The sequence below is a fragment of the Cornus florida genome, unplaced genomic scaffold, assembly GCF_030987335.1.
Source record: "Cornus florida cultivar Cherokee Brave unplaced genomic scaffold, ASM3098733v1 CherokeeBrave_3.0.0_Hap2_Chr08, whole genome shotgun sequence".
NCBI classification, from domain to species: domain Eukaryota; kingdom Viridiplantae; phylum Streptophyta; class Magnoliopsida; order Cornales; family Cornaceae; genus Cornus; species Cornus florida.
Window position 1 is genome coordinate 91,778,134 of NW_026775578.1, and position 18,494 is coordinate 91,796,627.

The 18,494-nt window shown below is 35.4% G+C and overlaps 2 protein-coding genes across 2 annotated transcripts; one reads left to right on the plus strand and one right to left on the minus strand.

Annotated features, from left to right (window-relative positions):
* The first annotated feature begins 784 nt into the window (after positions 1-784).
* Positions 785-2,261, plus strand: LOC132270580 (uncharacterized). The gene is made up of 2 exons (XM_059771758.1): positions 785-2,077; positions 2,205-2,261. Exons 1-2 carry the CDS (start codon positions 785-787, stop codon positions 2,259-2,261), a joined length of 1,350 nt encoding a protein of 449 aa, XP_059627741.1.
* A 7,409-nt stretch (positions 2,262-9,670) lies between these two features.
* Positions 9,671-10,714, minus strand: LOC132270581 (CASP-like protein 4D1). The gene is made up of 3 exons (XM_059771759.1): positions 10,461-10,714; positions 10,224-10,359; positions 9,671-9,919 (listed from the first exon to the last, which is right to left on the minus strand). The coding sequence occupies exons 1-3, from the start codon at positions 10,712-10,714 to the stop codon at positions 9,671-9,673; spliced, it is 639 nt and encodes a 212-aa protein (XP_059627742.1).
* Positions 10,715-18,494: the final 7,780 nt, after the last annotated feature.

Here is an 18,494-nt window from a genome sequence, read left to right on the forward strand (position 1 = left end):
CCTCACCTATGGTGACATCATTAGTACCATCACAGCTGAAGGAATTGCTTTTTGCACCGATTTCAAACTCCAACAGCAAATTAAGCATGAGAATGCCACTAGCCGAAAAGAATTAGGAACTTTCTGCCAACAATTCGGCTTCAAAAACCTAACCCCTCCTTTCAAACGAAAAAGTCACACCCGCTACCGCAAGCCTTTTCCCAAGAGATACGAAAACAGGTCACGGTATAACAAGAGCAAACCCTCATTTGCAGATAAATATCTCTCCTCTGAGAAAAATAGATAGAAAAATGCCCTTCCTCCAAAGCATTTTCAAAAGAAACCTGCCACCTCAAAAACAGATATAAAATGCTTCAACTGTGGCAAGATGGGTCACTACAAACGCAATTGTAGAGCCAAACAGAAGATCAATGAGCTCGATCTCCCTGAAACCGTCAGGAGCCAACTGATGCAAATTCTTTTAAACTCTTCAGATGAAGAATCCGAACATGATATCAATGGTATTCAAGAAGATGACTATCATGCTGACACAGATTATGATTCTGATTCTTCCAACCCATCTTTGGATGACCAACCTATCAAAACCAAATGCATCTGTATGATTACTAAGGACCAAGAATTCATGTTGGAACTCATTGACAAAATAGAAGATCTTGATCAACGCAAGGAATGCTTAATTAAATTCACTAACAGCATTGGCCAAAGAAATGACAAAGCTCCCGTTATTATACCAAATACTTACAACCTTACTGATATCTTTGAAAGATTTAGTACACAACCCTAGATGCCAATTACGATTCAATATCTCCATAAAGAAATCAAACAAACCAAGCAAGAGATTTCACTCCTAAAGCAAGAGGGCAAGGCTTTGAAAGATTCCACTGCTCATGATATTCTTACCCTCAGAAGCCAAATCCTTTTTCAACAATCCCAGATAGATACCTTACTACCTAAGTCCTCTGCAAAACTTGAACAACAAGTTTATGAAAATCCCACCAAGGACAATGAGACTTACATCAACCTTCTGACCCAGATAACATTTCAGAAATGGCATGTTAATCTAAAAATTGTCATCAACAAAGACTATACCATTCATACAGTGGCTCTCATTTACTCCAGTGCTGATCTCAATTGTATCAATGAAGGACTTGTCCCTACGAAATACTTTGAGAAAACCAAAGAACGGCTTCAAGGTGCTAATGGTTCACGACTCACTGTTCAGTACAAGTTAACCAAAGCCCATGTTTGTAATCAAGGTCTTTGTATTAAAACACCTTTCATCCTTGTCAAAGATCTCAATACCCCTGTTATTTTGGGAACTCCATTTATTTCTCTTCTTTACCCATTCAAAGTTGATAGCCAAGGCATTTCAACAAGTCTAGTTGGACAAGAAATTTGCTTTCTTTTTGCTCATCCTATAGACACCAATGATCTTAATACCATTAAGGATTCCTGTGTTACTCAAGTCCCTGCTGTCAACAGGATTGAAAGCAAAACAAAGCATTTAAACTTTCTCAAACAAGAACTAATCTTCAAACAGATTGAAGAACGACTCAGTCAAAAAAGTCTCCAAGACTCTATTCAAAGGTTCAGATTAAGACTTGAAAGTCAGGTTTGCTCTGATCTCCAAAACGCTTTTTGGCACAGAAGACAACACATTGTTGAATTACCTTATCAAAAATCTTTCAATAAAAAGGATATCCCTACCAAAGCCCGTCCTAGCCAAATGAGTCAAGAACTTCTTAATTACTGTATGAAGGAAGTACAGGAATTATTAAACAAATCCCTCATCCAAAAAAGCCGTTCCCCATGGAGCTGTGCCGTTTTCTATGTCCAAAAGAATGCTGAAATAGAAAGAGGTGTTCTCAGATTAGTTATCAATTACAAGCCCCTCAATGAAGTTCTTCAATGGATCAGGTATCCCTTGCCCAATAAAAAGCACCTAATCCAACGTCTCGTTCATGCAACCGTTTTTTCAAAGTTTGATCTCAAGTCAGGATTTTGGCAAATCCAAATTGCTGAAAAAGATAGATACAAAACAGCTTTCACGGTTCCTTTTGGCCATTACGAATGGAATGTGATGCCTTTCGGATTAAAAAATGCCCCTTCAAAATTCCAAAAAATTATGAATGATATTTTTATTCATCTTACGAATTTTTCAATTGTTTATATTGATGATATACTAATATTTTCTTCTTCTATAGATGCTCATTGGAAACATCTCAATGTTTTTTCTCAAACCATCAAGCATAATGGATTAGTCCTTTCTTTATCAAAGTTAACTTTGTTTCAGACCAAGATTAGGTTCTTAGGTTTCCAGATCCACCAAGGAACTGTCGTCCCAATCAACATATCCATCCAATTTGCTGATAAATTCCCTAATGAAATTAAAGACAAAACCCAGCTTCAAAGATTTTTAGGGTGCCTAAATTATCTCTCTGAGTTTTTAAAGATGCATATGCACAATCATCCTCTTCTCAGAACCCTTCCAAAAAAACCTGGTATGATAAAGTCGAGGAAGATGAAGAAGCTATGTGTGCTAGTCCATCTCCATTAATTACAAACCAGTTTTCAGCCCTAACCACAATTCCCTAACATGTCATAGACATGTCCCCAATCCAGTATGACCCCATCCAATCATACTTACAATCCCAACAACCAGTTTTTCCTCCCCTTCAAAAAACTTATGCTGCAATTTCTTCAGCATCAGATAAAAAATTTCCTCAAGATCTGTTTCACAGCAAGTGGTGGTCAACAATCCCACTAAAAAAAAAATCTCGTTATTTTCAGAAACCAAATTCATCAACCATTTGTGTGGTAGAAAAAGAACTTTTTAACCAAAACCCAGTTTTACTTTCTCAAAACCATTTTGTCAAAGGTTTTCATTATCCAACATCAGATTTTCGGAAAACACAAAATTTTTATGAGTTTCTTTTAGTGGACACTAATTCCATCAAAATTCGAACTCATTCAAAACCAGGTGATGAGTCTTTCATTTCTCACACCACATATACCATTCAAAAAGTCCTTACTCTGGCAGCTTGGGGTAAAAACATCAATGCTCCGAGGCAATTTTCTCAACCTCGCAACCCTCAAACTTTCAATTACTGGGACTATCAGGATGCCTGGTACAATACCTTTTATTTCCAAAATCAGGATTATAGCCATTCCTGGCTTATCCTTTTCCAAAAGAATTTCAATCTAAATGTCCCCAGATGGTTCATTGACTAGTGGCAGATGTTTGGTCCCTGCCAAGAAATCATCCCTGAAACGGTGTCCAAGGGATTTTCAATTTTCAATGAAAAATTCCAAGCTCTTCCTGAGTTTTCTGAATTTCCCAAATCATTCTTATTTTTGCAAATTTTGCATTGTCATGGATAGTTCTATGGCAATTCCAAATCCTCAAAACCCCTTCTAATCTTCCTCTTCTAGGAAGGATTTTCAAAGTCAAATGGTGGGACCAATTCTCTATCAAAGATGTTACTCCAGAAGCAAATTCTGAATGGTTCTCAAAGCACCCTGCAATATTATATTCTAGCTTAGGAGAGTCTTCGGCTTTCCTCCTATCCAAAAGCCAGGCCCAAGCAAAGCTTTCTTTAGCAAAATAACAAGATGAGTATGAAGCCTTCCTCATGGAAGCTTTAGCCCAAGTCAATCCCATAGCCTTCTCAAAATTGGGCTCCAACAGAAGTGAAGGCTCAGGTTCTTTCCATGGTTGCCAAACAGATCTGGCCCAACCCAATTAAGATGACTATTTTGTTATTTTTACCCAACAGCTCCAGTAAACAATATTTTCAAAAATCATCATTTCATTTCAAAAAAGCTTCTAACCTCGGTCATTCAATGCCACTGCATAGCGACAAAAAAAAAAAAAAGAAAAAGAAAGGCAAAATCTACAGTTTAAAATTTTATTCAACAGTTCTCCATTTTCAGGCTTTTAACACCTTTCAGTGTTCATGACAGACAAGCTTTTCAAAAAAGGAGTCCAAGGCAAGTTAGTGGCCATCACCTCAATTCAGCCTTTTAGGCTTTGCACATGGCCCCCAGCATCATTCAGAATACATCACCTCAAATCAGCCTTTCAGGCTTTGCACATGACCTCCTGCTGCATCCTTATCTCCAAGGAATCCAAAGCTCCCCAAGGCTCCTTCGAGGCCCTATAAATAACAGCTCCTCAAGACATTGGAGGCAGGCTCATTTTTCAAGTTTAGATTTTAGTTTCCGTTTCAAAAGTTCTCAGTTCAAATTGTAATCTTTAAGTTTAAGTTTTTAGTTTTACTTCATCCAAAGAGCTCGGCTCAGAACAAAAGTGTTGTATTCAAAGATCAAAGTTGTAAGTTCCATATTTTAATCAAAAGTTCTTCAAAGTTATTTATGTTCTGTTGTTTAATGTTAACTTGCATATTTCCATATTTTATTTCATTATTTCGTTGATTATTTAACCTTTTCAATATTCTGTTTCTCTCATAGTTCATTATCAGTTATTTATCCTAGGTGCTTATGGTATCAGAGCAAGGAATGGTGATAAATATGAATGAAATTTTTATTCATCTTACAAATTTTTCAATTGTTTATATTGATGATATACTAATATTTTCTTCTTCTATAGATGCTCTTTGGGAACATCTCAATGTTTTTGCTCAAACCATCAAGCATAATGGATTAGTCATTTCTTTATCAAAGTTAACTTTGTTTCAGACCAAGATTAGGTTCTTAGGTTTCCAGATCCACCAAGGAACTGTCGTCCCAATCAACAGATCCATCCAATTTGCTGATAAATTCCCTGATGAAATTAAAGACAAAACTCAGCTTCAAATATTTTTAGGGTGCCTAAATTATCTCTCTGAGTTTTTCAAGGATCTTTCCCTTCTTTGTGCTCCACTACGCCAAAGATTAAAAAAGTCCCCTCCCCCATGGTCCGATGAGCATACAAAAACAGTCAGAATCCTTAAAAGCAAAGCAAAAAACCTTCGTTGCCTATCTATTGCTGATCCAGAAGCCTTCAAAATTGAGGAAACTGATGCATCAGAATTAGGATATGGATCCTAAAACAAAAAACAGGTGACAAGGAACAACTAGTTCAGTTCGCCTCTGGCACATGGAACCAAGCACAACAAAAATACTCTACAGTCAAAAAGGAAATTTTATCTATAGTTTTATGCATTTCAAAATTTCAAAGTGAATTACTAAATCAAAATTTTTTAATTCGTGTTGATTGCCAATCTGCAAAAACTGTTTTACAGAAAGATGTTCATAACATAGCCTCAAAACAAATTTTCGCCAGATGGCAAGCTATTCTTTCTGTATTTGACTTTGATATTGAATATATAAAAGGAGAAAACAATTCTCTTCCTGATTTTCTCACCAGGGAATTGTTGCAGGGAAAAACAAGAGCTTAAAGGCGGTTACTATGCCTCCCAAGACAGGTAGAGGAGCCTCAGTTGCAAGCACAAAACCCCACAAAAACAAAAGATGCATATGCACAATCATCCTCTTCTCAGAACCCTTCCAAAAAAACCTGGTATGATAAAGTCGAGGAAGATGAAGAAGCTATGTGTGCTAGTCCATCTCCATTAATTACAAACCAGTTTTCAGCCCTAACCACAATTCCCCAACATGTCATAGACATGTCCCCAATCCAGTATGACCCCATCCAAGCATACTTACAATCCCAACAACCAGTTTTTCCTTCCCTTCAAAAAACTTATGCTGCAATTTCTTCAGCATCAGATAAACAAATTTCCTCAAGATCTGTTTCACAGCAAGTGGTGGTCAACAATCCCACTAAAAAAAAATCTCGTTATTTTCAAAAACCAAATTCATTAACCATTTGTGTGGTTGAAAAAGAACTTTTTAACCAAAACCCAGTTTTACTTTCTCAAAATCATTTTGTCAAAGGTTTTCATTATCCAACATCAGATTTTCGGAAAACACAAAATTTTTATGAGTTTATTTTAGTGGACACTGATTCCATCAAAATTCGAACTCATTCAAAACCAGGTGATAAGTCTTTCATTTCTCACACCACATGTACCATTCAAAAAGTCCTTACTCTGGCAGCCTGGGGTAAAAACATCAATGCTCCGAGGCAATTTTCTCAGCCTCGCAACCCTCAAACTTTCAATTACTGAGACTATCAGGATGCCTGGTACAATACCTTTTATTTCCAAAATCAGGATTATTACCATTCCTGGCTTATCCTTTTCCAAAAGAATTTCAATCAAAATGTCCCCAGATGGTTCATTGACTAGTGGCAGATGTTTGGTCCCTGCAAAGAAATCATCCCTGAAACGATGTCCAAGGGATTTTCAATTTTCAATGAAAATTTCCAAGCTCCTCCTGAGCTTTCCGAATTTCCCAAATCATTCTTATTTTTTGCAAATTTCGCATTGTCATGGATAGTTCTATGGCAATTCCAAATCCTCAAAACCCCTTCTAATCTTCCTCTTCTATGAAGGAATTTCAAAGTCAAATGGTGGGACCAATTCTCTACTAAAGATGTTACTCCAGAAGCAATTTCTGAATGGTTCTCAAAGCACCCTGCAATATCATGATCTGGCTTAGGAGAGTCTTCGGCTTTCCTCCTATTCAAAAGCCAGGCCCAAGCAAAGCTTTCTTCAGCAAAATCCCAAGATGAGTATGAAGCCTTGCTTTAGCCCAAGTCAATCCCATAGCCTTCTCAAAATTGGGCTCCTACAGAAGTGAAGGCTCAGGTTCTTTCCATGGTTCCCAAATAGATCTGGCCTAACCCAATGAAGATGACTGTTTTGGTATTTTTACCCAACAGCTCCAGTAAACAATATTCTCAAAAATCATCATTTCATTTCAAAAAAGCTTCTGACCTCGGTCATTCAATGCCGCTGCATAGCGATAAAAAAAAAAAGAAAAAAGAAAAAAAAAAAAGAAAAAGCAAAATCTACAGTTTAAAATTTTATTTAACAGTTCTCCATTTTCAGGCTTTTAGCACCTTTCGGTGTTCATGACAGACAAGCTTTTAAAAAAAGGAATCCAAGGCAAATCAGTGGCCATTACCTCAATTTAGCCTTTCAGGCTTTGCACATGGCCTCCAGCATCATTCAGAAGACATCACCTCAAATCAGCCTTTCAGGCTTTGTACATGACCTCCTGCTGCATCCTTATCTCCAAGGAATCCAAAGCTCCCCAAGGCTCCTTCGAGGCCCTATAAATAACAGCTCCTCAAGACATTGGAGGCAGGCTCATTTTTCAAGTTTAGATTTTAGTTTCCGTTTCAAAAGTTCTCAGTTCAAATTGTAATCTTTAAGTTTAAGTTTTTAGTTTTACTTCATCCAAGGAGCTCGGCTCAGAACAAAAGTGTTATATTCAAAGATCAAAGTTGTAAGTTGCATATTTTAATCAAAAGTTCTTCAAAGTTATTCATGTTCTGTTGTTTAATGTTAACTTGCATATTCCATATTTTATTTCATTATTTCGTTGATTATTTAACCTTTTCAATATTCTGTTTCTCTCATAGTTCATTATCAGTTATTTATCCTGGGTGCTTATGGTATCAGAGCAAGGAATGGTGATAAATATGAATGATATTTTTATTCATCTTATGAATTTTTCAATTGTTTATATTGATGATATACTAATATTTTCTTCTTCTATAGATGCTCTTTGGAAACATCTCAATTTTTTGCTCAAACCATCAAGCATAATGGATTAGTCCTTTCTTTATCAAAGTTAACTTTGTTTCAGACCATGATTAGGTTCTTAGGTTTCCAGATCCACCAAGGAACTGTCGTCCCAATCAACAAATCCATCCAATTTGCTGATAAATTCCCTGATGAAATTAAAGACAAAACCCAGCTTTAAAGATTTTTAGGGTGCCTAAATTATCTCTCTGAGTTTTTCAAGGATCTTTCCCTTTTTTGTGCTCCACTACGCCAAAGATTAAAAAAGTCCCCTCCCCCATGGTCCGATGAGCATACAAAAACAGTCAGAATCCTTAAAGGCAAAGCAAAAAACCTTCATTGCCTATCTATTGCTGATCCGCCTTCAAAATTGAGGAAACTGATGCATCTGAATTAGGATATGGATCCTAAAACAAAAAACAGGTGACAAGGAACAACTAGTTCAGTTCGCCTCTGGCACGTGGAACCAAACACAACAAAATTACTCTACAGTCAAAAAGGAAATTTTATCTATAGTTTTATGCATTTCAAAATTTCAAAGTGACTTACTAAATCAAAAAATTTTAGTTCGTGTTGATTGCCAATCTGCAAAAACTGTTTTACAGAAAGATGTTCATAACATAGCTTGACAACAAATATTGAAGAAAAATTTACAAAGATACAAGAAATTGGGAATTAAAAACCCCTACCATCAAAAATGAAAAAAATCCCCCAAATGAGTTCAAAATTTCGAAATCCCTAGAGTGCACCAAATGATGAATTGCTTGTATCCATGAGAAGATCTCAACAAGCTTTTCGATTTGCTGCAAATGGCACCCAAAAATTTCAAAGGATGAAAGAGTAATTGTAGTTTGAAAATTGTGAAAAAGAAAAAGAAAAAGAGAAGGGAAAAAAAGAGATACTGTTGGGGAGATAGAGAAAGAAATGGAGGCCAAAAAGAATAGCCTCTTGGCCATAAAAGTGTTAATGGAAAGTGGGTCCCACCATTTTAAATTGTCCATCACAATATATATATATATATATTAAAGTCATAAACATTACACTTTTTTATATGCAAAAGAACTAAAAGATGAGAACATGCCACCCAATTCAATTTGGTAAAGCTCTATTTTCCATCACTTCTATACTTGAAGTTAGCAAGCCATGTTTGTTGCAATTTTTTTTTGCCTCCATAGCTCTTTTCCATCCCTGTTTTATTTGCAATTTTTGGCTTCTATAGCTTTTTTCGATCCTATTTTCTACAGATTTTCGCTTACAAATAGGGCGGAACCAGTGTATGTCTAGAGGGGCACATACCCTCCTATTCTGACCCCACCCACTATATTATATGTGATTATTTTTAAATTTTCTTTATAAAAATTTGTATATAACGCCCCTTAAAATTATTTTAGTTTCTAAAATTTTCTTTAATTTTTTCTTATTTTCCTATTTCTCTCTTTAGATTCCTATTTCTCTCCTTAGATTCCTAGGAATCTAAGGAGAGAAATAGGAAAATAAGAAAAAAATAATTGTTCTTCTTCTTTTCTTCTTCTTTATCGTATTTTATTTTTTTTGCAATGTGCCTCCTTGAATTGAAATTTTGACTCTGCCACCGCTTACAGAGCTATTTTTTATCTGAATTAAGTTCATAAGCTTTGTTTTTTGGCTCATGGGAGCCCATGCATACACAGTTGGAATGTAATAAAGAGTATCGATTCTATGCCCTTCAAGTACCGAAACATCTTGAGAATTATGATACATCTCATTCAAACTTATTAAATAAATGTCCAATATATGAAGTATTTAATCCTCCAATTATAAATTTTATTCATTAAAATAAATTTAAAATCAGAAAAGGATATTGGCTTTTAGAGCATAAAATGCCAACATCCTTAGTTACAACATCACTTCTTGAAAAGAAAATAAAAAATAAAAATAAAGGAAGAAAGGAAGAATTGAAATTATATGGTTTGCTATTGCATCAACATAATTACCGAAGTCAGAAAATAGCATGTCATTGTTCTATATATTCATGATCATCTTTTCTTGAAAAGGGCCATTGATGAAAGGATAGATGAAACTCCCGAGATTAAGAAGGCAATCAGAAGGAATCCTGTAGAGATATTGGCCATGTTAAAGAAATTATCAGCCTTTGATCGAAATTGGGAAAAATCTGTAACGCCGTAATCTTGGAAGTCATCCTCCAAGTCATCCATACGTTTCTTGAGATCCAATGTTGCACCAAATGCTGCACCAACCCCTGTTGCTAATAGGGATAAGAGAACCTGCCCAATCAATGAAATTTATCAAGCTCATTATTATTATACAATAGTTCTGATCCCCGTTATTCAAAGTTGTCACGCAATGTGTCAAGTGTGTATTTAATGTTTTTGTATTTAAGATATTCTTTTTTTTTTCTTTTTTCTTTTTTTTTTTGGTGTCTTGTATTGTAACTCTAATATTAATAGCGATCAATTCTGTAAGTAGTAATAGATGCAAAGAAAGGGCTATAGACTTCTCTAAAGAGTATGAAAAAAAAAAAAAAAAAATTGATATATATATATATAGGTGCAAATAAAGCTGACTAACCTTGTCACCATAGAAATCAAAATGGAGAAAGCCACCATGTTTCACTAGGCGCTTCCCCATGCTTACATGGTAAATTGCAAAAGGTATCTGCAAGAGGGTATAGGCCATTCCTATGACTATGGTTGACAACATATACCTGCAGCCATTAATAGATTAAAACCATAATATTAGCTACACATATATATATATATAGAGAGAGAGAGGGAGAGAGAGAGAGAGAGAAATTGCATGTTTTACCGGTAGGCATAAAAATCCTTGAAGTGAATGGTGAATTTGATGAGATCAACCCTAGCAGTGGCAGAGTCTGACGCTATGACGATGAGTGATAATAAAAGAGCAGTCAAAGTGACGCTTCTCATCACTAGTGTGGCTATTGGCAATGTCTTGGAGGCTCTAGGCTGAACCGGAGGCAGAGGGGAAGGCTGAGGTAGAGGTGGAGGTGGACGCTGAGGCTCAGGTGGAGATTCAGGCTGAGACTCGGACTCAGACATTCTCTTAAATTTTGTTATCTTGCTTACTATTTTTTTCCTAACCTTTATAGCTCACACTTTTTGTCATTTTCTTCCCTGGCCAGATGTACAAAGCTTGAATAAAATATTTGCTCTGTATAATCATAGTTTGTGTTTACAAGATGGATTTTGGTTTCACATGATGTAAACATAGATGGAACATTGGCCAGACAAGAACTATATTGAAACACTAGATAAATTGAACACAACCAAATCATTTTAATTAATAAAAACTTCTCTTTTTAAACGATAAATCTCAAACTTTTTATTTTCTTTTTGTTGATTTTCCAGTTGTATGACATATAAGCTTTTGATAACTTTTCTCTCGCCTCTCACTAACCCCTTCAGCCTAACCCCTTCAGCCGTCACCCTCTGCCCTTCGTTTTCTACCTTCTCTTCCTTCTACTTCCTCCCCACTCTCTTTCATGGGAGTGGGGAGGAGCCGATTGTTGCCACCCACTATATAATAAACTCAACATATTGTAAGTAGTTGATCGGTGGGTGGTTTCACGCCGTTTTGCTATTGTTTGTTCAGATCTACTCCTGCTTAATTGGCTTATTTTCTGGCTCGACGGAGTGGATTTGTTATTTTGTCTCCGGTTAAATATCTGTTCTATGTCAGATTTTGTTATTCCCGCCTTCTTGTGCGAGGTTAGGTGGTTTTTCCTCCAGTCGGCGGTGCCTTGTGAATGTAGCCTTGGAGGTGTTACCTTGATGACGGCCTGATCTTTGGATCACTTCCGCTTGCTGCTTTCCTCTCTTTGGTGGTTTCCGCTGTTGTATGCTGATTTGTTTCTTAACAAATCTGGAGCTGGTTCTTTCGTATTTTTTTCTTTTGTTGCTTCATGATTTGTTTGTCGTATAATCATTTTTGACAACTTTTGTTGATACCGTATAATTGCTTTTCTTGTCAGGATAAAATATAATAATAAAAAATTAAAGAAAAAAACACATAAGCTTGATGACTCCGCATTGGAACTCAATCATTGTACAACTCTTAGAAAACCCTCCTCGTCTTTGCTAAACAAGATCAGAAACACCTCTTTTGCATCGATATAGAGCCGTCATTATAATGAGGACAAATTTGTTTTAGTGGTACGAAGCTTCTCGTGGGTTTCAGTGATGGATCGATACATGCCATTGCATACAAAATCACTAATAGAAGTTTAAAATTTTTAATTTAAATACTGGTTAATTTGTTAGAGCTACTTGTTGTGTTGGGAAAAAAAGAATTTTGGACTTTTATTAGTGATAATAGCTGCATAAATCTATCTAAAAATGAATTTTTGTATAAAAATACAATCTACATGTAAAAATAAATATTATACTTAAATTGTAAAATATAGGTGTCGGTTTGATAACTCAATTCACTACTTTTTGAAATAATGAAATAAAATGTGGATATCAATTAAAAGAATAAGTAATTCCTAAAATTAGGTAAGTAAGAGACTTCAAACATCACTGAATATGAAACACTTAAAATTCAAAAATAATATCCAATAGATCCTAAATTTATAACCGAACAATACTTGAAATTTTCTGTTTTTCAAACATTTTAGTAAAAATAATCAACAATAATGAATATTTTGTTGTGACACAAACAAAACTGAATTGTATTGAAAATGGCGTGTGTAAAACCTATACATCTCTTATTATCAGAAATTAACATGGAATTGACCTTTTGGACTTGTAATTGAGATCCAAATTAATTCAAATTTTAAACTACTTTTTTTCTAATTTATGCTGTCAAAAATAAATTAATATAATCGGTTGACGTCTCCTCTTATGTGACTTTAAATATCAAGGATTACAGCAAAAACAGAAGTAATCATGCTGATTGATATGTCAGATTTTTAATTCATGCCAGCTACAAACCTTCAAATGGGTACATTTTTATTTAACATCAGCTTGGCAATTTTGTTCTTGGATTTGTACATAGATACAAAAGAAGAGACAAATTAGCGGACTCATAATTTCTACTTTGCAGTACATACTTCTTAAATATCAACAAAGGTAAAATGTAAGAAAATAATAATGTATTGACTAGAAGAGTTGAAATGTACTCTGATTAATTGTGCTCAAGGGAGACTTTTCAAATTAGGAGTCATACAACCTGTCCATGGAAGCTCTTTAGCATGTGACATATAAATATATAATGTTGGCAATTTCATAATCAAAATTTGATGATTGAGTTTTACTTTTTGTTTATTTTGAGTCTCGATTTTTTGGAGTTAAAGTGCAAGTGCCTCTTATCGTTAAATTCATTAAGAACATTATTTAGAATAGGTAAGTGAGTTAGGAACACTCGTGAGTATCTCTAAAGTTGGGTATGATAGCTTAGGTTGGAAATAGCATTCAACAAAGTCCAACTAGTTGCACTTCCTGCACCAAATTAGCTCTCGGGATAAGTAGAGCCAGCTAAATTTTCAAGTAGAATGGTTGACTTTGAAGTAGAACTGATTGCATTTCCCTGAAGGTACGAAAAATCAAATTTTGGTAACTTTTTTTGTTTTTACCCAATCTTGTAGGACAGTCCTTGCCTGATTTTATAAGATATTTTTGTCTATCATAAGGACTCTCTAATATATCTATAACATATTTCACAAATCATATGAGAGAGTTTTGAGAGATTGATTGCTCTAATTGGAAAAACAAGGGTTTTCATCTTTTACTTATTATTGAAACTTTTTTATAGAATTTTCAGAGAAATCTTATTATTTATTTTTTAGAGAACACACTTAAAAATACGAGAGTGTTTAGGATGATGTTCTTCTACTGATCATCACGGAATCTTCAGAATCAACATCAGATTACAAGTTGGTCATGTTGGGTTTTGTTACTTGAATTCAGTGTGTGAGAAATGGTCTGGCAGAAGTGAACAACTTAAAGTTATTTGGAACCAGTTCCAACTTTTTCTTGAACCAGTTGAACATGATAACCCTAATTGAATCAATTCAAGAGAAGACTTCTATTTTAGAGTTGAAGACTGATATGGTAACTCCTTATGGACAAATTGGGGAATACTTGTCCAACAAGGAATTTGGTTTAAAGACTCTATAAATACAGATATGTGTGAGAGATTTAGAGAAAAGAGAAAAGATGTAAGGGGTTTAATGGTAAATTTTGTGAGGAAAGGTGGGAGTCTATGTAATTCTCGAGTATATAGACGTAACCTCAAAAGAGATGATGAATGGGTGAGTGAGGTTTTGAAATCTTGTTGTATATTCTCTTCCTTGATTCATACTAATGGAAATCTCTCTTTCCATGGACGTAGCCCTAGACTTAGGTGACCCATAAAAAATATTATGTTGTGTGTGGATATGTATGATTGCTATCTCCATATATGTGATGATGCTTCCGCTGTATATGATGAAGGAGGGATTTAACTCTTAACAAAAGTTATGGCGTTGCAGTTTTTCTCCCCTTCCCTTTTCCCCTCAAGGCTAGGAGAGGAATCCACTCGCAAGCTTTGGTCCCTCAAGGGTCAGTTCGTCGTTATGTACTGGCATTTATGTGCAATGAAGTTGTGATTTGGAACTTATTCTTTATAAGGCCAAATTCAGAGATTGTGAAAGCGTCACCACCTAACTTTGAGTTCTGGTGTGTCCGGTTACCAATGGTTTGAAAGAATTTGGTTTGAATTTTGGGGCCATGGATGACTCGTGGTCTACTCTACCAAAGGTTGGATTCGAGGGTTTCTTTACGCTTGGGGAAGGTATTAGCACCCCAAGATGCCCGTACTAAGTATAGTTACCTATACTCTGTGCTAAATTCCATTTCCATTCATATGATTATATGACGGTAAAAAAGAAGGTACATGCATGCATTTTCAGTCATTTGGTGGTGGATGGTTGTAACGACCCGACCCGAGAGTCCGAATCGCTATCCAGGTCCTTACTCGAACCCGAGGTTCACTAAGGGCAAAATAGTCAGTATGCACCTTACCAAGAATTAGGAGTCATAATTAAGTCATACTAGTCATTTATAACCACATTGAATCATTAAAGAATTAGTAAATCCAACTTCTGGTTCATCGTGGAACGCTAGGCTCATAAGGGGTAAAATAGTCATTTCAAGTTAAAATTATAAAATGAGATTGATGCCAATGGAAAGGTGGCTCAAAATGCATCAATATAGACTCAAGAATGGCTTAATTTGGGTTAGAAATAACCAAGTTATGATTGTTTGAAGTCTGGTTAATCCAAGCGATTTTGACAACCTCAAAATTTTCTAAGTCTGGGAAAATCCAATCGATCAGATTGAAATCCAATTAATTGGACCGAGAGAAGATTTTAGGGAGATTTCAAAATAATCTAAGTATGGAAAAATCCGATCGATCGGATTGAACCTAACAATTTTCGCAATGACCATTTTTTTATTATTCTCTCCTTTAAATCATAAATTGGTCATTTAGACCAACCCAAACCTGTCCCAAAACATTCATATACATAGATAATAAAACATTCAAACGTCATTGTTGATCAATTACATCATTAATACATCAAGTAGATTCTTATACATTGATCATGCATCAAAATAAGTTTATCGTACATCATTGAATCATTTAAGGCTCTAGAATAGCATATAAATCAAACTATGACCTTAAGAGAGAGTAATTAGATCTCAAACTCATTTTTATCTTAAAAATAGATACATTGTGAACAATTACAAAACTATCAAAATAATATAAGTTTGATTACAACAAAAGATATAATCATCAAAATGTTTTAAACGTTTAGTCGACAAAAGAAATCCTCAATGTTGTCATGTATGAGGTTGTGGGTCGTCCATGATTTCTTTCCCGTTTCCTGAAAAATATTAAGTAGAGAGTTGAGTACAATGGCTCAGTAGAGATTGCTTAAATGGCATCTCCTAAAATTAAGTAGATGAAATACATACTTAGACACATCAAGGAATAGAGTAGGAGAATGGGGGCCATGTCAGGATCACACATCATCAACAAATAACAAGTAGCCTATCGTCAACTATTTGAAGCGATGCAATGCATAAAATGACTTATGCAACGCATACCACACACACACCCTCACATATCCACACACTCATACTAAAAATGTGCTAACTAACTGGACTTTGGTACATCTGCCATCCCTAGGGAGAATTTGCTAGTCGTCCTTGGCAAAGGGTAACTCCCAACTACCATTTGGGGCCCGAGTTGGCTAAATTACTCATGGGTACCTCCCATGTCCCTATTAACTAGCTAGCACCACCGGAAAAAGGTTACTTTTCCAACTACCGGGTTTAGAAAAAATTGTTCATCAAAACAACTTCAAAATTCACCTTTCATATTCTACATTTCCTTACAACACACCCAATGCTCAATGATGATGCAATAAAGATTGAATATTTGATTGAAGAAAACTCAATGAAAGTACCTCAATAAAGGTACCTTTTATGTCACTAGACCTTTTCAACGTATAAAGATTGAATATTTGAAAGAAAATGAGGTTTTTGAGTTAAACTTATTCGAGTTCCCTTTGACATCTCGAAGAGTGTTTTACAGAGTAAAGATTGAATCTTTGATTGAAGAAAACTCAATAAAGGAACCTATTATGTGACTAGAACTTTTTAATGTATAAATACTGAATCTTTGAAAGAAAATAAGAGTTTTGAATGAAACTTATTTGAGTTCCTTTTGACGTCCGGAAGAGTGTTTTAATGAGTAAATATTGAATCTTTGAATGAAAATACCTCAATAAAGGTACCTATTATGTTAGTTGACCTTTTTAATGTATAAACGTTGAATCTTTGAAAGAAAATAAGAGTATTTATTTAAACTTATTCGAGTTACCAACGAAGTCGCGAAGAGTGTTTTAATGAGTAAAGATCGAATATTTGAATGAAAATGAGAGTTTTGAGTCTCACCTATTCGAGTTGCCTATGAAGTCGCGAAGAGTGTTTTAATGAGTAAAGATTGAATCTTTGAATAAAAATACATGAATAAGGGTACCTATTGTGTCACTAAACCTTGTTAATATATAAAGATTGTCTCCATGAAAGAAAATGAGAGTTTTGAGTTAAACTTATTTGTGTTTCCTATAAAGTCGTGAAGAGTGTTTTAATAAGTAATTATCAAGTCTTTGAATGAAAATACCTCATTAATGGTACCTTTTATGTCAAAAGACCTTTTTAATGTATAAACGTTGAATCTTTGAAAAAAAAATAAGAGTATTGATTTAAACTTATTCGAGTTACCTATGAAGTCACGAAGAGTATTTTTATGAGTAAAGATTGAATCTTTGAATGAAATTATCTCAATAAAAGTACCTTTTATGTCACTAAACCTTTTTAATGTATATAGATTGAATCTTTGAAACAAAACAAGAGTTTTAATTTAAAATTATTCGTGTTACCTATGTGATTGACGAGTCGATTACAATTTATAAGTCAACCCTTTTGCAATAGCACAAATGATTGTAAAATAGGGCTATTAGTCGGGTAAGTCGAACCACTGGGACTGCTAGTTTATGACAACCTAGGTGTCTAGAATCATTTTTAGAATGATAAAAGGGGTTAGAGAGGATTTGTTGGTTTGTCACTAAAATTATGAATTGAAAAATGCATAACACAGTAATGCTAAGAAGTAAAGAGGCAAAGAAGATTAAAAAGGGAACTAGGGAAGTGAATCCGCACTAAACCCTAAACACATGCTAGATCAAGACTAAATTGGGGATAGACAATATAAATGATGGTCAAGAATTATATAGCAACACATGGTTGCCCTATAATCATCGAGAAGTTCATCAAATCAAACCAGAATGATCCATCAAAAGTTTATACATTCGAACTACCTAAACTAGGGTGTAACATCAAACATACTATCTTAAGCAAAAGATCATCAAGCCTTAAATCAAATGATAAAGCACATGAAGCTAGGAATCAAGTATAAACCATCAAAGGGAATACCTAAGTAATGGACTATCAAGTTTCTCTATCAACATGCCATGAAAACCATTCATAATCTTATTTCCATTGTCACCATGAAAATACAAGCATTATGATTAATATAAGAAACCATCTAAGACAAGATAATTAACTTACAACAATCATTTATAAACATTAGAATTCGTTACAAGAGGTACTATGCTCTAGATTATGAAAAGACCAAAAATTATACATTATTATCCCCAAAATAGAGCTTAATCTAGAACATGATTACAAGGGGAGGCTTCATCACCTCCCTAGATGGAGGTTTAGTTACCCATCACTGCAAGGAATGAAGAGGAAGAAGCAAGTCCACCCTCCATTTTTGCACTTCAAGGAAGCTAGAACCCAAGACCTCAAGAACACCTTTCTTCCTCTCTAACACTTAGCTAAAATGTGAGATATCCCCAAAATAACGAGCTTCCCCTTTATATACACTCAAAACCTACTCCCCATACTTAAAATCCTGTGCTCCCCCCTCTGCATGAAACTAGACCACACAAAAGATGGATAAGGGGACCAAAATGCTGAAAATTAGGGGCAGTTAAACTGTCTGCTACAATTCCGCGGGCGCTCGCGAGGAGCCGGCGGGTGCCCACAGGGGCTTGGGATCGTGAGGAAAATATTGGAGTGTTTGGCGGGCCCCCACGATGGCGCGGCGGGCGCCGACGGTGGCTCACGGGGGCTTTCACGGGTGCTGAGGAATGGCCCGCAAAAGTTGGCAGAGAGGAGAGGGGATTGGCGGGCGCCCGCGGGAGCTTGCCCTTTTGCAACTTTGACCAAGCTTCTTGCAAGCTTCCTCAAACCGGATCGTGTACAT